The sequence below is a fragment of the Microcebus murinus genome, chromosome 2, assembly GCF_040939455.1.
Source record: "Microcebus murinus isolate Inina chromosome 2, M.murinus_Inina_mat1.0, whole genome shotgun sequence".
Taxonomy (NCBI): domain Eukaryota; kingdom Metazoa; phylum Chordata; class Mammalia; order Primates; family Cheirogaleidae; genus Microcebus; species Microcebus murinus.
Window position 1 is genome coordinate 26,546,047 of NC_134105.1, and position 25,766 is coordinate 26,571,812.

Here is a 25,766-nt window from a genome sequence, read left to right on the forward strand (position 1 = left end):
GAGCTCACTGTCAGCTCCTGGTTAAAGGCCCAGACTCTGGTCTAACTTGTAGACTTGTCTCCATAGAAAAGTCAATCTTCAAGGCTATGGTGCTATTGCCTTACAGGACATTAATCCATTTTCTGTCTAACCTGGCAGTCTCATTCTATGCCCACCCGCTGCCCGAAATACCCATAACTACCCAATTCCTCCAATGCGGTTCGAGCTGGCTTTACCATCCTCCTGCTTCCCTCATTAGTGGGTTGAATACATCTCTGACACACGTTCCTTCTGCATTTGCATGAGACTCACGTTTCTGACTTTTTGAAATATACACATTGACAATCTTAATTGGCCCCATCCCACTAGTGGGGAAACTGAGTCTTAAGGTCCTCGTCTGAGCTCTTCCCTGCCTGTTGTCTATACCCTCCCACACTCTCCCCACTAAACAGCCTTCCGCCTGGCTCCTGCCTGTCACTCCGTCCCCTGCTGGGACAGAGTGGCTGGGACACATCGTGGGCTGCACTTGTCTCTCCGTGACTGCCACCACCACGAGGCACATGCAGCCCATCACAGTCTCAGCTTCCGCAGATCTGTGACGAGGTGATGAGTGATAAAACCTGGAGCCCTTTCACACTGTGCTGGCTTCCTCTGGCCCATGTCCTGAGGGATGCCCCACTCCCCCTGTTACTCCTGCACCCCCAACATGCCCTCCTCTGGAATGCACCATGCTGGTTTCCTTTTTGATGATTTGGGAAGTAGGGAAGAGGTCTGGAGCAGGCTTAAGGCCAGGCGAGAATGTCAAGTTCCAAGCTGGCCCAAGCAAATGTGGCCCTAACTCTTGGTGAGGATCAGGGACGGGGAAGGGACTGGGGGAGAGCAGGAGACGAGGGCTTCAGCAGATGGGGGTGTCTATATGGCCCCAGTCTCAGTGGGGAGCAGAGGGTGGGCACAGTGCTCAGCCCTGCACATGGAATATATATGTTTTAATCTCCACAGTCCCATGAAGCAGGTATTTAATATACTTGAGTCTCTTTTTACAGATGAGGAAAGAGGGTCAGAGGGATGAGGTGACTTGCCTAAGGTCATACAGCTCATTAAAGGCAGAGCTGAATTTGTACCCTGGTCTGTTTCAATGCTGTGCTGGCCCATGCAGGCCACGAGAGCTGAAGGTTAGCATTCCTTCCCAAGTCTGCGTTCAGCGACATCACACGGGTGGCTGATATTGGCCGTGGTGGGAGTATCTGCACCATGGAAATTTGCAAGCATTACAAATCACGGTTTTTGTGTTTGTTTTTGTTTGTTTGTTTTTTCCCTTTCAGAGGGCTGGCTGTTAAACATTTACTAATGCAACGTTGTTTGTCTTACTCAAAAACCCCTGTGCTCTATGTCCCCAGTGGTTGTCTCACGCAAGACATGCATCCGAATTGTCTTTTGGAGATTTTTTTGTTTATTTGTAAAGTAAGGACCACATCTAGATCTTCTGATCCAGAGTCTGGGTGGAGCTTGGGAAATCTGTTCTTTGAAGCCCCTATTCTAACCTGCTGCTCAGGACTGGGGGACACACAGGGAGGGGTCTGGGTTTCAACTGGGATGCCTGTAGAGTTGGAGAAGGGCAGCAAGGTGGGGAGGACACACGTTCTAGAAGCCTCTCCCAGGGCAAACAGTGAGGTGATGGGTATGCAGCCAGAACATCTGGGTTCGAGCCTCATCCACTCTGCTCACCTCAGTGGCCTCATCTGCAAAATGGGGGTGATAATACTAGCTGCCATGGAAAATAAATGAGTTAATAGATACACTTGGGACATGCCAGGTACATACTAAGCATTATGTAAGTGTCTGACAAATACTCCTGCTCTGCCTTTTCTGACAGCAGGTTGTACTGATGATCGGGAACAGCCCCCAGGGACATTACTGGGTTACTGGAGCAGACATGGGTTGGGCCTTCTGGTCTTACCCCTCTTGGCAACATAGAAGCAATCACAGGGAGCCAACATTTATGGAGCATCTATCAACCTCAGCACAGCAGGCCCTGTTCCAGGGGCCTTATATGTTAATATATTACCCTGTTTAGTTCACATGGCCACCCTACAAGGAGGTGCTATTATCAGCCTAGTTTAGAGGGAGGAGCAGAGCCATGAGAGAGCAGGCCTTCTGTCCCAGTAGTGGGGAGGTGGGGGTCAACTGCAGGCTTGGGGCTCCAGGGCCTCCCTCCGGGACACTTCTCCCACGAGCAGGCTCTGACCATCCGGTCTCCAGTGCACGCCCATGGGACGCGGGGGTCACTCTGCACGCAGGGACTGCAGGGATCTTCCTGAAGTGTAAATCCGCCTCTGCCACTCTCATGCTTAAAACATTTCAATGACCCCTTATATCCTTCCCGGAATAAAGTGCAAAATTCTTAGTACGGTTCTGGAAAGCTCTCCACCCTCCGGTCTCACTCCACCTCTCCCATTTTGTGCCCTGGCAACACCAAAATACTTTAGTCCCCCCTTCCGGTACCTGGTGGCCTGGCCCCCTCATGCTGCTTCTCAGCCCAACGTCCAGTGCCTTTGCCACGTTCTGTGCCCTGGCTGGAACGCCTGTCTTCCTGCCCCCTCTTCGGTGGACTAGTCTCTAAGAGTCACCTCTTCCAGGAAGCCTTCCTTGACTGCTCTGCTACACATGCACAATACGGTAAGTCAGGGGTCCTTCTGCTCCCCTGGGCTTTCACCCCACTGGTAACAACTGTCTGGGTCTGGGTCTGTCTCTCCTGTGAGCCCAGGGACAAATATTTTCACCCAAAGTGGGAAGAAGGGCCAGCCAGCTAGGCTGCCTGGGTCACTTAAACATCAGGAGAAGGGCCTGGAGTGCAGAGACTGGCATTTCACAGCCTCCTCTCAGGGAGAGCTGTCTGTGGGCCTGGAAGTTAGGAGTGGTTTGGTGAACTCCTCGGGGTGCAGGACGGTACCTTCCCCAAACTGCCTCTGCAGGAGGAGTGTGTGGGGAGCTGGGGGGATTTCGTTTTGGGGAATGGCGGATGCCAGTTTGAAGCTGGAGCTGCACTGCTGGGGCCGTGGAAGAGAAGTGGAGCTCTGCCCCCAGGGGGCGCCCTCCCCACCCGTCCTTGCATGGGCTCAGCCTCTCCAATTCAACGATGACCTAATACCCAAGGCTGGAGAGACGCCAAAGCATTAGCCTGCCCAGGGCCCCCATGACTCAGTTTACCCTCCTCTAGGACCAGAGGCTGACCTCAGCGTGAAGGGGGGCATCCTCGGCCGTGGCGGGGGTGCGAGTGCTGGTGAGACCAGCCCACCCCGCCTGCAGATGCATTGCCTGTTGAGACGCACACTGAGCCTGTGGCCAGTCAGAGCCCGAGAGGGGGCTGATGGGGCGGCGGACTGGGGGCCACCCTCCTCCCTGGCTCCCTCCAGCCTGGGCTTAGCTGCAAAGTGGTGTAGGGCCTGTGACACAGTGTCCCCATCACTGTCACGTGAGGGCAGTGACAATGGGGAGCTGGTGAAGAGGCCCTTTTGTCCAGCTCCAGTTTTTTTGTTTTTGCCCAAATTGCCCTGGGCCAAGACCCCAAGTGCTGTACACAGTGAACTGTGTGCAACCTTGCTGCTTGGCAAAAAGTTGCGTTCTTGATGCCAAATGTTGACACACTGAATTCAGTATCAACGAGGGACCTTTTAGAAACATTCAGCATAACATAATAGACTAATTCATTAGCACCCCATGGGTCTGAATGGGTAGAAGCTGAAGCTCGGAAAACATCGCCTTAAGGAATGACAGATGAAAATATCTTCCCCATGATATAACTGTTATTGCCGGGAAGTGGCATTAATTGTGATTGCTTATCTATTAATTTATTATAATTCTTTTTTCACCTCCAGGCTTTTACCTAACACATGACATGTAGCAGGGGCTCAGCTGGGGCTGATTAACGCAGGGTTATCTGGGAATGGCTCGAAGCTGGCTGGAACAGATAATGGCAGCTGGGGTAATTAAAATGTCTTCTGCACGGGAGAAGGAAACTTGGAGAATTTTTTAGAAAGAGTTGGTGACGTGGGATTCCTAAAGGGAAGGAGGTAAATGCCAAATGCCACTGTCCTCCCAAACGCAGCTGCAGCTGACCGATGGGCACAGTGACAGAGAACCACGAGGCAGGGTCCTGGGCCAGCAGGGCTGGAAGGAGGGGCCTGAAGCTGGGGGCAGGACATGTCGGGGAGAGGACCCCGGGGGACAAAGCTGATGCCCTGATGTGGGCACTTCTGGGAATACCCTGGCAGACAGCCCCCCAGTCTCTCCATAAGCCAGTGAGGAGCAAGACTCTGCCCTGCCAGCCTCAGAGGGGTGAAGAGGAGCATCAGAAGGCTTTGGAACCAGGAATTGTGGGTGCCCTGGCATTTGCAGAGGCTCTGTTCCCTGCAATGGCCCCGATCACCATGTGTGGACCATCGTGACCAGCCATTGTGTGGAACTGAGCTGGCCAGAGGAGCCCAGGGAACGCTTTGTGTGGACTGCCAGCACAGCAGGTTTCAGCAGGTGGCTTTGGAACTGGTCAGCGCCCTGCTGGGGAGAATTCCTGCTCTGCCCTTTCTTGCTGAATAACCTCTCTGAGCCTCAGTTTCCATTTTTCTGTAAAACTGGGAGAGGCATATCTCCCTTGGAACGTGATTCCGAATTTTGGTTGGGATAGGGTATGCTGAGCACTGACAGAATACAAGGAGGAGTTATTTAATTAGTTCATTCAACTTGCACAGGAATAAGTGCCAGGCGTTGTTCTTAGCACTTTACCCATGTCAATGCATGCCACACTCATCTTAATAATCCGATGAGGTAGTGCCTTATTGTCACCATTTTATAGAGACCATTTCATAGATGGTGAAATGAGGCACAGAGAGGTTAAGTAACTTGCCCAAGGAAGTCGAAGAGCCTGGATTCTAACACAGGCAGACTCACACCAGAGCCCCTGGTCTAAACTGACTGCTGCTATGATGATGTATTGACAATTTTACTGATTACTTTCTACTTTGTACTGCATCATTCGTTCATCCATCCACCCATCCAGGCATTAGTGAGCACCTACAGTGGACCAGGTGCTATTTGGGCGCTGGAGACAGAGGTGACCCAGGCACAGTCCTGATACTAAAATACCCAAAGGCAGCCCACCAGATTGTGAGCTTTGTGTTAGATCCACCTCTGTACACCCACCCACTGCAGTGCCTGGCTCAGTGCCTGGGACCTTAGAAAGTATTTGTGTACGGTTGCTGCACAAATGAACAAATGAATGACTGATTAAGGAAACGAAAGGTAAGAGAAATGGACACTGTCTGGGGATAGGGTAAGGCCCCGGGCACTAGGATCCTTTTCCTAAGATCTCCGACCTTGACCCCAGTGGGCAATGGCATTAATGTGGAGGGTTCTGGGGTCACTGGGCTGTTGCCTTCTCCAGAGTCTGGCCCTGGAAGGTCAGCCAGGCCTCGGGGCTGAGGGTCCAAAGCCTCAGGCTCTGCTGTTCCACCAGTTCCCTGAGGGGATGCCCCTTCTGGCCTTGGAATGAGGGCTTGAGCCTGTTGGAAATGCTTTTAAGTATTTACACCTGGGACTGGGAACAAGGCCCAAAGGGAGTTTATGACAGGCCCAGTGTGGACAGAGTGGGCTAGGAGGGTGTACTCAGGGTGAGTGAATGAGATATACAGGTTTTGCTCCTGCCCTGACCACAGGATGCTTCTAAAGGAACCTCCCAGTGTCCCAGCCCTCCTGCTCGATGGCTCCGTCGTGTATTCTCTGAGCCCGTGGGCAGACCTCAGATGACTGGCCAAGGATCGGTCCCCTGTCCCAAGGATGTTTCTACCATCTGGCTGGTGACCCAGCCCCCACTCTGGTAGCATTTAGAAATGTAGGGGCCATTTATTTGTTTGTCACCAAGACTGGAAATGAGTGAGTGGGGCTCAGGGATGCTAAACGTTCTAGGGTGGGCAGGACATTCTGGAACGACCAACTGTCCAGCCCCAGATGCTTGTTTCTTCCAGTGCAGACACACTCGGCTGGTCAGATGTGACTGGGAAAGTGGGCAGTGCTCAGAGAGAGCGGTGGTGAGCAGAGGCAGGGGAGGGGGTGGATGGTCACTGGGGTGAGATGTGTCCGGGCAGCTGCGATGCACTGAAGCCTCCGGGGACAGAGAGAACAGGCAGGAGCAGAAGCCCAGGGCAAGGGGGGGCGCCAGGGGAGAGGCAGGGAGCAGGCATGGGGGTGAAAACCACAATCCCTGCAAGGTCCAAAGTTGCTCTGGATCCAGAGCCACCCTCTGTGTCTGCCCTTGTGGCCTGTTGGTTCATTCTAGAACTCCCTGATGACGTGCGGTTACCTGAGCGAGTTCTGCTCCTTACAATCAGGAGAGGCCAAGTGGGGGAGCTGGAGCCCAAAAGCATCACAGCACAGAAAGGAAGCCGGCCAGGGGCTCAGTAAGCTGCCCACGTGCACGGCTAAGAGGTGGTGGAGCAGAAGCTCGCACTCTTCCCTGTCTGCCTCCAAGGCCTGCTCCCCCCACTGTGCTGCAACGTGCGGGGGCGCAGTCTGCAGGGACCCGAAGCAGGCCCGGAAGGTCGGTCTGCCTCTGCAGTGCTCTCTTGTCCCTCCCCCGTGCCTTCTCATCATGGACTCCAGGGCTTGTCACACCAACCCAGGTTGCCGAGGCCCCAGGGAGGTGACCCAGTGTAATGAAAGCCCAAGAAGGATGTGCTGGGCTACTGAAGCAGGGCTGGCTGAACCCCCAGGGCCCAGAAGTTGGTCTCGGCACCCTAGGTTCCCAGGGCGGGACGGGAGAGGGCCATGGGCCCCTGGAGTGTGCCCCGCCCCACCTTCCCAGGCCTGCTCCTCTGCCCTGTTCCCAGCTCTGGACAGAAGTAGAGCATCAGGGATCTGGAAGCCTCATTCTAAGCCTCTGGTGACTTTCCAGGACTCAGCATGGCAGGGAGAAGCAGAAATCCAGGAGGGGTTTGGGGGAGAAGGGGTCTGGTCACAGTCCCTAGCTTCCAGGGTCCCTCTCTCCCAACATGGCTTCTGGCAGGTGCCCAGGTCTGTGCCCCAGACCAGAAGAACATGCAGAGCGGCCCCTGAGTTCTGCCACGGGCACACGGTGTGGAGGGTTTGGGGGTGGTGAAGGTACACGCTTCATATCCAGCTGCTAGGGGAGGGGCTTACTTGTAGCACTTGCCAGGTTCTGTGGCGTAAGTGCTCCCGACACGGCCATTTCAAGGTGCCAACACACGGCCATTTCAAGGTGCCAACACGATGTGGCTTTGGGAGAGGTACACAGTCGGCTCTCACACCCGGGCACGCCAGCTCCAGCACCGCTGAGGGCTAACCTCCCTCTTGGCCTCGACGTATGCTGTTCATTCTATGTAGAACACCCTATCCTCTCTCTCCCTTGGCGAACTTCTACTGACCCTTCCAGGCCCCGTTCAAGGATCTGCTTTTCGGTGAAAATGGCCCCAAACATCCCACCTTGCACCAGGCCCTCAGCACTCAGCACCTCCTAGGCGCCGGGGCAGGCACCCTAACTGGGTGCTGGATAAATGGATGAATGGACACAGTTAGAGACCCGCAGCTCTGCAGCGGCCAGGCCAACACAGACTGCGGGAGGCTCGTTGCAGAGAGAGGACGGTCAGCGAGGCTGTCACTGGCTCCAGACCTGGGACGGGTGGAAGCGCCCCAGCGAGGTCTGAGGGCGTCTGGCTCCAAGGCGGGGCGGCTCAGTGCTGGTGCCCCTTGGCACAGGGCTCTCTTTATTCTGCTGATCTCAGGCCACAACTAATTATCCTAATGGGTTTAAATGGCCCTAAATGTTCTTGGAGTTTGGACAGGCCCCATCTGGAGCCTGTAGGTGGGCTGGCCCAGCTGACAGTGAGTGGGCAGACGTCAGCATGGATGTCACAAGAATCCAAAGTGGCAATTTCTGCGAGGCCCGAGACATGTGTGGGGAAGCGTGGGCTAGGAACCAAGGGTCATGACAGTAAAAATAGCTAATACTTCTGTAGCTCTGCATGGGCCAGGCACTGCCATCCACATTTTACCTTATTAACTTATTTAGTACTCACAACAGTCCTAGGAGGTAGAAGCAGAGGAAGAAACTGGGGCAGGGAGCTTAAAGGACTTGCCCAAGGTCCCACAGCCAGTGAACAGAAGAGCTTTGTTCATAATTGGCTCCAGAGTCCCTGCCCCTAATTATATCATGCTGCTTCTCAAAAGCAGGTGGGACACACAGACATCTTTGTGCCCTTACCTAGGGCCACACCTACAGCCTTAGGAAGCAAGTCCACCCTGATCTCCTCTAGCTGCAGCAAGTGCCCCCAGTGGGCTGGCCCAAGCAGGGCAACAACGACCTTGAACTAAGGAGCCCCACCCCGTCCCCGTGCCCGTTCCCAGGGGTACGTTACCAGAGTGGTGAAGATGAAGTGGTAGTACTCGGTCATCATGCCCATGGCCATGGCCTGCAGGAAAGCAGAGCGTTAGCTACCAGCAGGGACATCCAAGCAGCCCCCTCCACCCCCTGCCCCAGGGCTGAGGACAGGCAGGGATGGGGGACAGGATGGGACTGGCAGTGGGTTGGGGGAGGCTGGCTGCATGGAGCGGGGTGTTTTCTGAGGCCACCTCCAAACAGCGGCAAGTACTAGCTACCGACAGCAGTCAATTTTGCATTGAAGTGTGCAGCAAAATCACCTGGGACAGATTAAAATGCAGATTTTTGGGTCACATTCTCCACAGATTCCAAATTCTGCAGGGCCTGATGGGGTCCAGTTGTCTCTTTTTAGAAAGCGTCTCTGAGCCTGCCACGCTTGGAGAAATGCTGACGGAATCAGCACGAGACTGAGACCGCCTTCGCCAGTGCTCCTTGCTCCGCTGAGCTCCCCGCGCTGGCTCCAGAGAGCACAGCCTGCCCGCACAGCCACCCGGCCCCACCAGCGGGGGATGTGGCCTCGGTCTGAGCCTCCCCCAGAAGGGCTGAGACATCCCTCCTTCCCCAGTCCTAGCTGACCACAAAGTGGGTCACATGGCTGCTGTGGAATTACTGTTACATACCATCATGAAGGCTACATTATACTGGGTTATTAAGTATGAAATGTCTGATTTCTTTAAGTACTAAGTGTGACAGCTGATATCTGTGACATTTCACTTTGACACTTTTATTTTTATTGTGAAGGTACATCCTCAGTCTTTCAAACACACATTTTGGCTTGTGATTATTTTTCAAAGTTTTTTTTTTAGAGCAATTTTTGCGAAACCATGGATAAGTCAAAAATTCGTGTTATTTTCGAATATGAGTTCCATCGTGGAACCAATGCAGCGCAGACAGCTCAAAATATCAATGCAGTGTTTGGGAAGGATGTGGATAATGAATGCACAGTATGTTGATGGTGTGAGAAGTTCCATTTTGGTGATTTTAATCTTAAAAACGATCCACGTGGGTGACCTGAGACCAAGGTTGATAATAATGAGCTGAACTCTGTAGTGGAAGCGAATCCATCTCAACTTACACATGAATTAGCAGCAAGGTTTGACATTATATTCCAAAAATATTGGACCCTTTGAAAAAAATCAGCAAGGTAAAGAAGCTGGATAGATGGGTACCGCATGAATTAAACGAGCGTCAGAAAAGAAATCGTCTCAAAGCTTGCCTTTCTTTGTTGTCATGACACAAAGGCGAACGATTTCTACACTGTATTATTATGTGTGATGAAAAATGGATTCTTTTTGACAATTACAAGCATTCAGAACAATGGTTGGATAAAGATGAAGTGCTGAAACACAGCCCAAAACCAAATATTCATCAAAAAAAGCACATGTACTCATGATTAAACTGGAACTAATCGATCAACACTCATGTGCACATATGGTAGTAAAACTCAGTGGAAACCAAGCAGGTGGGAGGGGGCAAGTGGGGAGGGGTTAATTCACACCTAACGGGTACAATGCATGTTATCTTGGTATAAAGGCCCATTTATAACTTTGACTCAAGTGGCACAAAAGCAATTCATGTAACCAAAACATTTGTACCCCTATGATACTCTGAAATAGTAATTAAAAACAGAAAAGCTAATGGTGTCTGTTTTGGGGTCCAGTGCTGGTATTGTCCACTACAGTTTTATGAAACCCAGTCAATCGATCACAGCGATGTCTACAGCAACCAATTGGATGAAATGATGAGGATGCTTGCGATTAAGCAGCTGAGATTGGTCCCTAGAGATAGGCCCAGCCTCTTGCAAGACAACACTCGACCACATGTTGCACAAACAACGCTGCTCAAACTACAGAGGCTGGACTGGGAAGCTCTCTGTCGTCCACTATATTCACCAGATCTTGCACCGACTGACTAACCCGTCTTCCAGGCTTTGGACCACTTCTTGCAAGGAAAAATATTCAATTATTAGCAAGCTGTGGAAAACACTTTTCAAGATTTCATCACCACTTGCTCTTGAGGCTTCTTCGCTGCTGGCATAAACAAGCTATTAAATACCATTAAGATGGCAAAACTATCTTGATAGCTTAGGCTCATATTTTGATTAATTGTACTGCTTCTTGTTTGAGATACAATGAATTAAGCTTTTGTTTCGAAATCGGACATTTTGTATTTAGTGACCTAATATATAGTTTATGTGTTTTATTGGATGTCTATAATTCATTTCCTACAGAGTGCCTCAGAATGCTGGGTCCACAGAGTGCTCTGGGGAGAAATGTCACTGGGTCAAGTACACTTTGCATATGCCATGCATTCCCTCCCACCTTGGGGACTCAGCTCACATCAGCACCTTAAAGTCTCAGAGAAGTCCTGCGGTAAGAGATGGGCTTATCTTTGTTTAATTCCTGGTTTAACTGAACCATTCCTAATTCTAGAAGTTTTCAAAGTTTCAAAGACAGACCTAGGGGTAGATTCCAACTCCCTGGCTGGATGCCCTTGGGTCCATTACTTCCCTGTTGAACCTCAGTTTCCCTACCTGTAAAGTGGGCATGATCATCCTCCCTATTTCCCAGGACGGTGGAAGGAGGAGTGACATGGACCTGGCACAGAGTAACCGCTCATTGACCCCGGGTCATGACTGTCCCTACTACTCCGTGCCATGTGCTGGGAAGGGAAGAGAAGCACTGGCACAGTTGGCCAGGAGGATGAGGGCTAAGGGATTTCTGGGGCGTGTGTGTTTCCTCGCCTGTGGCTTTAAAGGTGCCACTTAAAGTGTTGACTGTGTACTGGGCACTGGGAAAAACGCTTCCCCCGTCTTGCCGCAGCCCCAGTACTGCATGCGGTGGGGATCACCAACCCCATCTGCAAGGAGGGGCGGGAGCCTGCGCCACTTGCTCCAGAGCCACAGGCCATGGACGTGCAGAAGCAGAACTCAAACTCTCAAAGGAGCCTCTCAGCCACCGTGCGGAGGAGCTTCCTGTGTGGGGGCAGGGGACAGAGGCTGCCACTCAGCCTGGGCACCCCTTATGGGGCCCAGCTAGAGGACAGGACTTGAGCTCCTCCAGGCCTTGAAAATGCCGAGTCGCCCCCTGTACCCTCTAAGTCCCCTACTTGCCACCTGGGCCTCACCGGGTCATGTGTCAAATCCCCACAGAATGCCTCTTCCAGCCACCAGCATGCTTTCTGGGATGACATAATTGCCTTTTACACAAAGCGCCGGCTCAAATCAGTGTTTTTGGTGTCAGCTGCAGCACCCTCAGAGGGGGTTGCGGGCGATTTCGCTGTTTATTTTCCTAGGTGGCTGGCAGAGCTTGGCTCCCGTCCGCAGCATGCCACGCTGAGCTGGGAACGGAGGCCCGCCCGGACTGAGAGCCATTCTCCTCCCCCACGTCACTGCAGAGCTGAGCAGATGGTACGAGGAGACTCGATAAACCTCCCAGTAATAGGAGAGTAACACCAAGTGCCGCGGGCTATGGGGGATTAGTCACTGGGAGAGGCAGTGAGGCATTCTGGGGGCCGTGCCTGGGAATCTGGGGCCCCTCTGCTTCCCCAAGGTTCTGCTGCCATGCGGCTTCAGGCACTGGCAAAGAGGTGGCGTCTACTCAGGCCTGCCTGGGGCAGATCATCCACTCTCACACCAACTCAGAGCGCGTTTTGCTGCTGTGACCACCCAAGGTCACACAGCCGCCAAGCGGCAGAACTAGGAGCCAAGCTTAGGTCCGGTGGCATCACACCTTATCTGGGAAAGAGGAGGTGGGAGAGGTGGCGAGCAGACCCCAGCCACCCACCCCAGCTCCGGCCCACCGCTGGCCAGCACTCACGCACCTGCTTGAGGATCTGGGCCGCCATGGTGTGGCTGCAGTCGAAGATGATGCGGAATTCCCGGCCTCGCTTCATCTCCTTGAGCAGGGGGCGCGAGTCATCGGAGTCGATCGGGAGCTGGCGGATCTTCAGGCGGATGTTGTATCTCGATGGGGCCATGATGAGCTCCTGCAGCCGGATGAGCCCTGAGGGCCATGGGGCACAGAGACACACGTGTACACACATGGACACACAGGCATCCACCCAGACTCGTGTGCACACACGTGCCTTTGCTATAGGTCTGCAGACACACACAGACACAGGTATGTGGCCCACAGAGATGTGTGCATGCGCATGGACAAGATCTGAGAGCAGATGCATGTGCCCATACAAACACATGGTTCATGCACATGCATGTTGATACGGACGGGACATACACTTGGGCTTATAAACACATGAGTGTGCCTGTAGATTAAGGCCTATGCACACACAGATACATGAACACACATATGCATATTGAAAAGTAGGCATGGACACAAATTCCCACCGTCCACACTACCACGCTCTAACACAGAATGGCTGTGGAAACTTGCAGAGCCTGAACCAAAGGCCACCCTTCTTCTTTTGCCCACCCATGCATTGTGTGACATGGGGTATAATTTCCCTAAACATCTCCAACAAACTGCTTCCAGGATGTGGGCATGAGAGGCAGCTCCAGCCCCACTGTCCCAACCTGCACCACCCTTTGGACTGGGTAAGGCCAGGTTGTATCTGTGTCTCCTCCCTGCACCAAGGACAGGCTCCTTGGTAAACCCTATCCATGCTTCCAGGGCTAATGCAACCACTGCTCCCTGAAGCCTTCCTCTATTGCTCTGTTCAGCAAAGATGCCCCTTTCCAGATGGCCCCCACCCCAGCTTGGTGGCCTCCTCCCTCAGCACTAGCCTCCTCTGGCCTCACCTCCCTCCCCTTGTCCTGCTATGAGCACCTTGATACCCGGGGCTGGGTCCCCATCACCCTTAGCACAGGGCCTGTCCTTAGGGGGAACTCAACAGGAGTTTCTGTAATTGGACTGACTTACTGCTTTTTTCTCCCCACATTGAAAAATCTATCCTCCACCTTGGTTAGCATTTTGTAAAACCACTTAATCTGAGGACTTCCAGGGAAAACCGAATGTCACTTCCGAGAGACGAATGGCTTGCTTAGGTCTAATTAAGTCCATTTCCACCCCCATTTCAAGGTCCATTCTTGCCAGCTTCTCTCTGCATAGCTGGGGAGCAAGCCTGCTCGCTGCTCTCTATAAGCCTCCCCCCACTGGAGGGAGGGGCTGAGCCAGCACTGAGCGAGGTCCCGAGCAGGCCATGCCCTGCCCCCGCCCACTCTCAGGGCTCAGTGTTCACACAGCATGCTCCGTCACCCCCACTAACAGCACTCCAATTTTCCGTTGCGGAAAAACTCCTGTCCCGCTCTCAGTTTGTGGCTCAGGAGGGATCTATGCCCAGCACTCCTGGCAAGGCACGTGGGCCCAGCCTGGCGGGTCAGTACAGCCTCTTGGAGCTGGTACTGACTTAGAGGTGGAGAACGACACAGTGGGTTCTATCAGAGCGACTCCCAGAAATCGTGCTAGAACAACTGGCACAAGAAGGGGGTAAGAGACATCTCCTTTACCATTCAGCTTCAAATAGGGAGGAAGTAAGTCTGAGCGTCAGCACTTAGAACTGAGAAGGATTCCAACAGGGCAGGAGTCAGAGAGGAAGAAGCCCTGATGGTGTGCATTTGAGCCTCCGCAACAGACAGTACCTGAAGCTAAAGCTACTCCTGAACTTTCCAGTAAAGACAGCCAATAAATCCCCACCCTCTTGATGGACATGCTTTAAGCTCTGATTTGGGTGGGGCAAAGGCAATATATGTAACCTAAACATATGCATCCCTGTAATATGCTGAAATAAAAAAAAAAACACCCTACCCCCTTTATTTATTTGTTTATTGCTTAAGCTAGTTTGCATTGGATTAAAGTTTACTTTCAACTGTTACAGTGTGCCCCAATCGGGAAAGAGTCCCCCCACTCAGCCCACTTCAGAAGCCTTCCAACACAGAGCTAGTTTCCAAAACTATCTCTAGTCCACACAACTGGGTCTGCTCAGCTCTCATTCCCACTCCCGTGGCCTGGACATCGGGAAAGCAATCTGACTGGTGTCCATCAGTCCACTCTGCCGGGGAGGGCAGAGAAACATACCTGTAACCCCAGCATCCCAGAGGGCTCCCAGACAAGCTTTGCCATGGCCGTGGGCATCAGGGACCCCCAGCCCACCGAACAGACCCAAACCTAGGTTCAGGGATTGGCAGAGGGCTCTGGACCAGACAGGGGCCCAGTGCCTCCAGGCACCAGACTCGGTGGGGAGGAGGAAGAGGATATCAGCCGACCTTAGCAAAGGAGGAGAGGCCACAAAGCTACCCCCAAACACACACCCTGGCCTGTCCCCTCCCAACGTAGCTCAGACATTCTTGGCTTGGCTGAATGATGCTGCCTTTTCATACCTGTTGCCCTGAGAGGCCCAGAGTGCTCAGTTTGCTCCCACCCGCTTGGTTTTCAGACTCATGCTCAGCATTAGCAGGCGTGTGAGCTTTGGGGACCCAGGACATGAGGACTGGGACAGGCTGGAGGCCGGAGCAGAGGCCACGGGGGCCTTCTTGTCAGCCAAGCACATCGCCCCGTGTAACGCATGGTGACCCACATTCTCCAGCAGCGAATGTCAGACCTCCTTCCCATCAGCGTGCTCCCAAAGGAGACCAGAGGCTCCTCACAGCCCACCCCAACCGAGGACTAGGCTCTGTTTGCCTGAGATGAGCTTTCCTTCCTGGCTGCTTCCCTAATCAATCTCTCTTAAAATATCTGCAGTGAATCATGGTTGTTGGAATCATGCTTTTCACTCGCAAAGCACTTCTGCATTCATTACCCTATTTAACCACCTCCCAATCCTAGAAGGCATATAGAGCAAGGATTTTTGCTCCAACATTACAGATAAAGAAGCCAAGGACCACAGAGGCGAAGTGACCCTCCCAAGGTTTTGTAGCATCCTAACAATGGGATCGAAGAGACCCAATATTTTGGCTCCTAGGCTGGGTCCTATTTCTCCACCCCAGGTTATTTAAAACCTCTTCCTCTCACCCTTGATGTAAGTTAGTCTTTGTGCACAGATTAGATCAGGAAGGTGGAGGTGTGGCAAAGCTTGCAGGGCAGACACCAGTTGCCTCCTTAGCATTCATTTCCCCCTGAGGTAGGTTGCAACGATGACCCCAACTCGTCACCCCTCTTTAGGTCCACACCCTTCGCCTTGTAACTTTGCAGCCCTCCAACCGGGCCCGACCACATGACTTGTTTGGGCCAGTGGGGGATATCAGCAGGCACAATGTAGGCCGGCACTTGAAACGGAGCTGCACATTGGGTTTTGTCTCCTGCACTCTGCCATTGTCATGACAACGTGCCCGGGCCAGCCTGCTGGAGGACGAGAGACACGCAGAGGAGAGCCACGTTGGCCTGTCGTCCCAGTCAAGGCCAGCCTCCATCAACCAACAGCCAGCCAACCCCCAGGCAGGAGAGTGATCCGGCTGAGCACGCAGAAACTGCCTAGCCTGCAGGCTTCCGAGCTAAATAGATATTTTTATTTTAAGCCACTGAGTTTTGGGGGTGGTTTATTATGCAGCATTATTGTAACAAAATGATAACAGAGGCACCCTCTTCGAGCATTTGAAAAGAACTGTGATTTTGTTTGGATGACAACGCGCCAATCCCAAGAGATCACTCGTGAAGGGTAGGAGCCAATCAGTGACAATCCCATTCCCATGTGACAGTGTCTAGAGTAGTAGGCATGGACCCAGGGAGCTATACAGGACTGTTTTCTAGAAGGTTCTGAGACAGATTTTCCTCTCTGATAATAGGCACGAGTCACATTAAGAAAAATGTCTTGGACCCCCACCTCCTGTAGGCTACTTGCTGCATACTCGGAGCTGCAGCAGCCCTGCTGTGACCACGAGGGGAAAGCCAAGAGAGCGGTGGCAACACGGACCCAGCACCCTCTCCCTGGAAAGGCCCTAACTGCCAACCTCGCCCTGGAATGGCCCACCCCAGACTTATTGTCAGTAGGATGACTAAGTGCCAATCATTCAAGTCAATTTAAGTTGTACTGTCTGTTACTTGCAGCTAAAATATCCTAATGGACACGACCCCCAAAGCAAACACAAAGCCTGCCATGGAGCACTTCCCACTCCACGGGTTTGACGACCCACAAGTTATTCTGCCCCTTGAAATATCCTGATTCGGGGAGCACGCCTCTTGCTACCCACTACTCATCATTTCCTGTTATTATTTGGCCAAATCCAGCCCTGAATCACTAGTCTCAGTCGTTTTCCTGATCAAACCCATTCCCCTGCTGACTCCTCCATGTTGTTAAAAGTTTATTGAAGTGAATTGAGTTGAACTGAAAATCAACTTGAATTAAACTGCAATTAAAGATTAAGAAAAGAATGTGCTGGGCCCTGGTAAGGGTGAAGAAATGAAGACGTCGTTACCCTGTCTCCGTTTGAGAAGTCAGTCGTATTACAGGGGAGTGGGTGTCCAGGCAGAGGTCACTGGTAACTCCAGGCCATCGGCGCTAGGGACCACGTGACATGCACATACGGCCAGAGCACACGGAGGAGCAAGCGCCAGAGCCCGGCATCAGCTCTGGCCAGGGTCACCAGACGGCATCCATCACCACACCGCAGCGTCCTTTCCTCTGCAAAGCCACTCCCTCCACCCCCCCAGCCTGGAGGTCCCCGCCCTGCTGGGCAGTGGTTCACGCCAGCGTCTGCCCTGACCGCTCTGTACCCACGGCTTTTCGGTTCTTTATTTCCAACACTACCCTGCTCACATCCACTTCTCTTCCATTTTGGCCCCACGTGTGCTTCCAGGCGACTCCTCCGATTCAGGCCCCCTTTGTTCCTGCCTGGACCAGCACAGCCTCCTCTGCCCATCTTCCTGCTCCAGGAGCTCCTTCCAACCCTTCCTGGGCATCGATTGCTCTCAGAACCATGTTCTGAAACTCAGCTTTGATTATTCCACTCTTTTGCTCAATAATACTCAATGGTCCTCCACTGCTTAAAAGATAAAATCTAAACTCTGAGGCTGGACATCAGAGACCTTGCACGGCCAGCTACACCTGCTTATCTGGCTTTTCCTCTCACCTCCATACTTGAATCCCTGCCCCAGCCAGGCCGTCCTCTTGGTAAGACTGCCATGCACAGCCCCACCTACTTGTTGTTGCTTAGGCTGTTCCCTCCACCTACAATGGCCTCACGACCCCTCTCCCCATCCACCCACCCTCGAGGACCCGTGCAGATCTCTCCTCCTCTGGTAAATCAGCTCAGACGAGCAAAGGCCACAGAGCATCCCCTCCCCGAGTCCTCTCGCTCTGACCGTTTGTACATGCCACTTCATCCTTGGCTCTGATGGGCTGGAATTACCCATGACCCCTGGACCGGCACCCACTCCCCTATAATATGATTAACTTCTCAAAAGAAGACAGGATAACAACCTCTTCATTTCTTCACCCTTACACTCTTTCCTGCAATATTTAATTCCACTCGATTTTCAATTGAATTCAATCCGTTCCAATTCAATTCAGTGCAAGCAACATTTAAAACCATCCACACTGCACCCACAGTCCCCGTGCTAAATCCTGGAGGCACCAAAAGCTCCTGATCTGGAAGCAGAAACAGGCTCCTAGATCAACAATCACGCATACTGGGCTGTTAGGACAGACAGCTCCGCGGTGCCGCAGACACCCTGGGGGTGGCTTGGAGCTTGGCAGGAGCGCCCCTCAATGGCAGAGCCCTGGTGCCGGGGGCACTGAGAGGGGTGGGGGACCCTGCTCTCAGGGATCTTCTTTCTGGTGCTTTGTGTATAGCAGGAGCTCAACAGATGCTTGTAGAAGCCCAAGAGAAATAAACAACGTTCCGATTACCCTTTCTGAGGCGTCCCTCCCTACTATTTCCACTGCCCATTAGGATGTAATCAAGAGCTGACATTGAATCACGGGCCGCTGAGAGCTGGAGGGCTCTTGCGAGGCTTGTTGTGGCAGCTCTTGACACGTGGGAAGAGTGAGGCTAGATGGGTTAAGTGACTTGCCAAGGTCACTCTCTCTTAAGAGGCTGGCCTAAGAAATGTCTTGAGACTCACGTCGTCGGAAAGAAAGAGGAGAAGAAACAGCTCCACGCGGGCTATGAGGACTCCAACAGGCCTGTGGGGGTGTGAGGCTGACACTCACTAGCCGGGTGACAGCAGGCAGGACACGGCGCCTCTTTGAGCCGCAGGTTCCTCATTTCTAATTGATCACCCCACAGAGTTATTATAAGGTTTACGTGGCATTAAATGAGATCACACCTGTACCACTTTCTTCTTAGTAGGCAACAATGGTCTTTTTGTAATGTACGGATCCAGAAGCACTCCTCTCCTGTCCCTAGAGGACTCTCCAGGTCTGTGCCTGTCCTGCAGACCCTCATGAGGATGACTCAGGATGAAGGCAGGGTCCAGGCAGTGGTCAGTACCCTCTGTGGCTCTCCTCCCCCTGCCCCTTCCTGCTTGCTCAGGCCTGTCTGTGACTCACTGCAGCCCACAAGCCCTCTGTACGCAGCTGCGTACAGGGAGCTACGTGGTACCTGTCTGTGCTCCCCTATGATGCAGAGTTTGAGTTTTATTTATCCAGGTATCCCCAGCTCCCACAATGGATAAGGTCCAAAGAAAAGGCCCAGAATGCACTGACCAGATTTGTTAGTGGATATCTGCTAAGTGTGTGCTCTGGGCCCACAATGAGGGCCTGAGACTAGAGAGGCAGGGGAAACACACTGCAGCAGGAGTTTTCTGGAAGGGCCCAGGCTGGACTTGGAGGGTTGGGCAGGACTGGGCCCAGCAGGTCCTCCCCAGAAGAATGCTGGGGTTAGGTCCAGCTGGCAGGGCGTGTGGGACAGGGGCCTCTACACCGGGGAGTCCAGCCTTAGGCCCTGGAGCCCATTCCCTTCCTCTGCCTTGGCAGGATGAGACAAGAGCCCAGTGCTTGCGTCTGTAGGCCTGGCCTTGGCTGGGGTCAGAGGTCAAGTGGGTAGGGCAGGGGCTGGTGTCTGTGTGAGTATGGCTGGGCGTGTACAGGTGTCTCTGCGTGTGAGTGCAGGTGGAGGTGAGCGTGTGTGGCGGGGTGCAGGTGTGGGAGTGATCAGAAGAACGAACCTTCAGTGAGCACTCACTGGGTGCCAGGTGATTTTACACTATGCGCTTAATCTCATTTTACAGATGAGGAAACTGAGGCACAAAGAGGCTGCACCTCCATCAGGTGACAGAGTTGAGATTTAAAACCAGGTGGTTTCGCTCCAGCGTGTGCACACGTAACACTGCACCCTACCACAAGTAAGCTGCGTGTGAGTGTGCACGTGTGCGTGGACGTGCTTGTTGCAGACGGGATGAGTGAGCGTGAGAGTGTGGGCAGGTGTGGGCGTGGCTTGCAGGTGAGCGTGTCGGGCAGATTTGAGCACTCACGCTGCTGGGGGTGGGGGTGGAAGTGTGGGGAAGGTGTGAGGCAGGTGTGAGGCGAGCTGGGGTTGAGTGAGGTGTGAGCGTGGCTGGTGTGCGCGGGGGTGTGAGCAGGCACGGGGTGAGCGTCGGTGTGACGGGGTGAAGTTGGGGTGTGGGACACAGCCCTTTCCCTAGAAGCAGCTGTGTTGGAAAGACAGACAAAAGCCTGATCCTGGGGCTCTGTCCCCCCTCGCCCCCACCCCAGCCCGCCAGGCCCAGCCACCCACCTGTGCTGTCATCGTAGACCACGGTGGCCGACCGCCACTTGAGGTACTGGACCAGGTCGAGGATGGCGTGGCTGAGAGAGGCGTAGTCGGGGTAGAGGTTCACGTAGAAGGTGTCCTTGTTGTCCAGCGGGTGGTGCTTCCAGCGCAGCTGGATGTGCGGCACCTCCAGGGCGTTGCAGATGGACTGGACGGCATTGGTGCAGGAGCCCTGCGACGGCCCGAAGATCGCCACCACGCCCAGCGCCAGCTGGTCACAGGCTGCAACGGAGGGAAGGGCGGCAACGGTCAGCGTGGGGGCTGTGGGCATGGCGGGGGTCAGTGATTCTGATGACCTTGTAAACACATGGGACAAACAGCAACCACCCTGGGAGGGCGGACAGCAGACAGCTCCTGAATCTCAGCCTGCTCACCTGGAAGTGGGGCTCTAAGAGTCCCCACCCCACGGGATCGGAGTCAGGTGGAGCGTGTAAGACCAGAGACAGAGCCTGGTCCTGAGGCAGCACTCGTGACAAATAAATGATCGTCACCTTTGATGTTACCATCACTGCGATAGCGTCACCAGCTCTGTGCCAGATCCTGTCCCGGGGGAACTCGGGAAAGAAACAGGAATCAAACATCTGCTGGCTGGTGACTCTAAGGCTCCAACCTGCAGCCTAGCCTCTTCCTAAAACCTGACAGGCCTTATGCCCCAAACCTTGATTTTGTCTTCACTCTCCTCATCGTCCCACAGCCCAATCCGCAACACTCCTGTTGCTTCACCTTCAATACGTATTGCAATCTGAGCCCTTCTTGCCACACCCCTCCCCCGGTCCAAGCCACTGTGGTCTTTTGCTGGGATTACTGCAGAAGCTCCTCAGTCACCCTCCCTGCTGTCCACTCTGTGCTCAGCAACCAGAGAGCCTGTCACCCCGTAGGGTAGATGCCGTCACTCCTTTGCTCCCAGGGCTCCCATCTCAGTGTAACAGCAAAAGTCCTCGCAGTGGCCAAAGAGGCCCCATTTGGTGCAGCTCCTCCCTGCCCTTGTCCCCACCCTGGCACTCTTCTGTCTTCATCTCCCCTCCTTCTTTCGCTCTTTGCAGCACCCAAGCCCCACTGGCCTCCAGGAGGCTCCTCCAACACACTAAGCGCACGCCTGCCTCGGGGCCTTTGCACTTGCTGTCCTCTCCGGCTGGAATCTTTTCCCTCACATATCCTCATGACTCCCTTCCTCCCTTCCTTCAGGTCTCTGTGTCTTCTTAGGGAGGCCATCAATGACCAACTTGTCATAGCAACTTCAGTCCTGCCACACACCCTAAGCCCGTACCCTGTTTCATTTCTATCCTTATTAAGGACCACCAGAAGTCTTCTTCATCTGTTGACTTTCTCCTTCCACTGGCATGCGAGTTCCAAAGAAGCCAGGGCTTGATCTGTGTTGTGTATTGCTGTCTCTGCCGTGCTGAGCCGACACTTGGATGTCTAGTGGATGTCAAATCCCTGCCTCCGGACAGTTCATGTTCTTAGGGGAGGCCGAGGGCTCAGGCAGGGAAGACAGCAGGTGCTTCCCACTCAACGGGGGTCGCCAGATGGGCAGACCCAGGGAAGCCGGGCTCAAATGGGGGACTTTGCATGAAAGAGCCATAAAAACATGACCTTTCAAGGTCATTCTGGGGGGAGGGCTGTCCAGGAGTCACCCCTTTTCTTCTGGCAGCTGTCCCTAATTTTCCCTGGGGCCCACCTCCCTCCTCCACTCTCAGCCCACAGGTGCAGAGCATGTGACTGGCACCTAGACTGACCACTCACTGCCCTCCCCCAGTCCATGGCCATTGGTGTAGAGGATGGTCATGTGACCTATCAGAGCCAATGGGATGCTGTGAGCCCCCAGGGGGCTGAGAAAGGGGCACTCTCAGCTTTGACTGAATGACCCTGGAAGGAAGGAAGACCTGGAGCTACAGCAGCTGTCTTGTGCTCATAAAGAAGGAGAGGCACTTGTCGGTGGAAGTTGTTGTTGTGGAAGTGAGCAGAGCCGAGAGAGAGAGAGAAATATGAGTCCCCCACCAAGTGAAACCCTGGACTCTGGATTTACAAAATACTTAAGCCATTTAGGTTTTGGTCTTCTGCCACTGAGAACCATCAGCGATCCACCAATAAACCGTGAACAAACTCACCTGCCCGTGGTCATGGGAATGACACTACATGCACACGTATGAACACATGATGCACATGGGAGGAGGCAAGACAGAGAGCCTAAGTGGATTCAGACTTGTCCTGGCTGCCTCAAGGGCCTCAGGGAGTGGCCTACTGGGCCCAGACCCACCCCTAAGATTTGCAAGACCCAGGCCGAGCCCACGTGGAAGCCCATGTACCACGTGGCTGAATATTTAAACGTTGTAAGTCAAGCTAACACACTGTTAAGTAAAGCATGTCCTTTTCTCCTACCTTGACAAATGCACCTTCATGACAACCTGGGAAGTCAGGGGCAAATAGAGACTGCTCACAGACAGTGACGTGGGAGGGAGGCACCAGCCCCCACCCTGCCTCCTTCCCTTTCACCACCGGCTCCAGCCTGGACCATAAGGGTTGTGCACGTTCTGGGGACACCCCAGCCCTTATGTCCAAGCACTGCCCATGCCCCCTGCCAACAGCTGCCCCTTGGCCACCCCCAGGGCCAGGAGTGTGCACCCTGGAAGCACGGCTGCCCCCTAGAGGACAGGCCCAGGGAAGAGGCTCATGCACGCCCTGTGACTGGGCTCAGGGCCCACTGGGCAGGACGTTCAGGGTTCTAGATACTTTAAGCAAAGTCTGGAAGGGCAGAGCACAGGCTCCTGGTGACTAAGTCCCCTTGGTCCCAATGACTCCTTGTCTTGGGAGGAGAGAGGAGGGAGGGGGCAGGACTTTTAAAGCACAGGCCCTGGGAACGGGTCCCTCCCACCTGGGTTTAAGGGTGGTATGGATTGACCCAGAGTGAGAGGGTGGCCTAGAATCCATCAGAATATGTGGCCTTGTGTCAAGAGTATTTTTCCTCTTGATTAACATCCACCATCCCCATTGCCTCTTAGAAATGGGAGATATATAAAGAAGTCATTTTTCCTGAAATTTGTACTTCCCCCAAGAACAGCAGAGAATGCTACTTATGACCTAGGTGAAAGACACAGCAATGTGGGGGGCCGGCTAGTTATTTTTAGGAGTCTTCTGGAACCACCTGGAGCATGGGACGGAACAGCAGCAGCGCCGCACAGAGGGCATCTGCTGGTGACCCGGGACTCCTTGTGACCAGCGCCAGGTGCAGGAGAGGACGCAGAGCGGGACACGTGGTGTCTTCCCGGTGCTCCTGCAGCTCTGCAGGCCAAGGCAAGGAAGCAGCATTTTGCTCCTGCTCTTGTCACCCTGGAGCCAGTCAGCCTGGGGTGTGAATGTGTGTGTCAGGCAAGCCAGTGATAATAAACGCTTCAAATATAGGAACTCAGGGCTTGTTGGTAAATCGTCAAATTCAGGGAAAGTTCTGCTTTTCAGCGCCCTCTGCCTGGGGCCATGCTCCGACCTGCTTTCTCCCTGCCCACTCACGCGACGCTTCTGCTGTCTGGTGTGCTGGGTGTCTGCCCCCACCACTTGTCACCTTAAGGTGAGGCACTCTCTGAGGAGAGGGGCCACGTGTGAGTCACTCTGTGGCCATGGAGGTTGGACACCAACACGGACGAGACAGCGACAGTTACTGACAACCGTCTGGGCCTGGTCTCTCACTCTTGTCCAAGCCTGAGGTCCTGGCACCCTATAAATTCGGTAGGTTTCCCTCATGCTTTCCTCCTACCTCTGTTTTGAAGCTTCCGGCTGTCCCCTGATGTCTCTGGTTTCTGTCCCACCACCTCCTGGCTCTAATCTCTCTTCTTCCCGAAGAGCTTGAAGACTCAGGTGAAGGACTTGCCTGAGTCACTGCCTCCCGCCTCCGCCTCCAAGAATCTGCCTCGTGGATTCCCCCTTTGAGCTGTGCCTGGCAGCAGGCAGGCACATGCTGCCCGCCACGCCCACCCTTATGTGGCCCACCTCCTGGGTCCTGCCCAAGCCCGGCATCCTGTTGAGTGAGGCAGGGGACGGCAGACCAAACTCAAAGTGAGACGATCAGAGGGCTGCGAGAGTGCTGCTGAAGGAAGCGGCTCTGCTTTGACATCAGCTGTGGGGAGGACGGTAAAGGAAACTGAGGTCGTAGGTGTGAGTCGAAGACCGTTTTGAGTGTGAGGCTGTCGATGACAAAGGAGAGGGTGTTGGTCAACGGCGTCGATGAGGTTAAAGTTGATGATGACGATGTTGATGTCGTGACAGTGACGGTGAGATGGCAATACTGGTGTTGGTGAAACGGACGATGATAGAGATGCCAACGACCTCAGGGTAATGGCGACAACGCCAGGAATGGTGATGGCGATGGCAGCATCCGTGGCACGGTGGTGGCGGTGTTGGCAGTGACGACATGGGTGGCGATGCTGCTGCTGCTGTCATGGCGGGGGAGATGACGACAGGAGGGCTGGTGATGGTGGCACGGGTGTTCAGAGGGGAGGCGACATGCCGTTGCTGCTGGTGGTGACAGTCCGTGGTGCTGGGGTACTGGCGTTGAGGCTGCGTCAGTGGTGACGGGACGATGGCGATGACCACACCGGGCTTCGTTCTGCCAGAGACGCAGTGCTTAGACCTCACTCTAGTCCTGCCCGTCCCCTCTCTCTCCGCCTCGGCCTCTCTCCACATCGCTTTTCCTGGCCCCTCCGTGCTCCTTCCATCCTCTGAGGACCTTCCAGCCCGGAAGAGCACTGCTGCCCCAAGGGGCCCGGGCAGGGCTTATGGCAGCAGCAGTAGCCGCGGCAGCCTTACCTCCAGATGTTTCCAGGGCAGCAGCCAGCCCTTGTTCTGGCAGCCCTGAGCACACTGCAGTAATTACATTATTTGTGGCTTCAATTTTGAATCCATTTTCTGGTCATTTTACAGTAACTCAGTGGTTCACAGTCATTGCGGGAGTCCGCAGCCTGAATGTCTTCCCCCCGCCCCCCTTTCCATGGCAATTGTAGTTATAGCAAAAATTATCCCAATCAATTTGTGTCTTAAAAGGAATTGAGCAGCCCAGAGAATAAGTGAAGGCAGAGGAGCCTGGGGAGCGCTGGGTCGATTCCAGGCCCGCTCCGGCCAGGCTTGGAAGAGAACACAGGCGCGCGCCGGGCTGCTGGCGCGGGCGCTGCCTGGCAGTCACTCATCTTTTAATTTTCCACAAAACATTTAAAGATAAAGACAATAAGTGAAAGTCCCTTTTAATAGGGAAAGGCCTCCTGGGCCTCACGCGGAGGGAAGGACTAAGGCAACCAGGGCCGGCGGGGCGGGCGGTGCCAGGCTCTGCGCCTCTGAGCCCCTCACCCACACGGCCCCCAGGGGGCCGGTCCCAGCTGGCGGGGAAGGGAGCGGTGGCAAGAACTTCCATCTGGGGACAATGAATTCCACTGGACTAATTAGCATTAGGCCCGAGTCCACCCCCCGGAAGAGTCCTAAAGAGACTCCTGAGGAATGCTGTTTTAAAAAACCAAAGATCACAAGGAAAAAATAAAGATCATGGAAACATGAGGTTCCCCAAGGGACAGAGGGTACCCCACGGGGAGTGCGACCCAACAGCAGAAACGCCCCGGGGTGAGACGGTGGCACCTCCCGCCAGCAGAGGGATGTTATGTGCCTTGCGCGTCTTACCAGAGGGACACTGAGGGATGCAGA

At 53.9% G+C, this 25,766-nt stretch overlaps 1 protein-coding gene across 1 annotated transcript in view; it reads right to left on the reverse strand.

The window, feature by feature from the left end:
• GRIK3 (glutamate ionotropic receptor kainate type subunit 3) overlaps positions 1 to 25,766 on the reverse strand; it is a 214,530-nt gene that overhangs the window by 55,464 nt on the left and 133,300 nt on the right. Inside the window, exons 3-5 of the mRNA XM_012779939.2 lie at positions 20,052 to 20,309; positions 12,248 to 12,429; positions 8,403 to 8,456 (exon numbers count right to left, since the gene is read on the reverse strand). Coding sequence (XP_012635393.1) covers positions 8,403 to 8,456; positions 12,248 to 12,429; positions 20,052 to 20,309 — 494 coding nt within the window. The remainder of the gene's footprint in view (positions 1 to 8,402; positions 8,457 to 12,247; positions 12,430 to 20,051; positions 20,310 to 25,766) is intronic.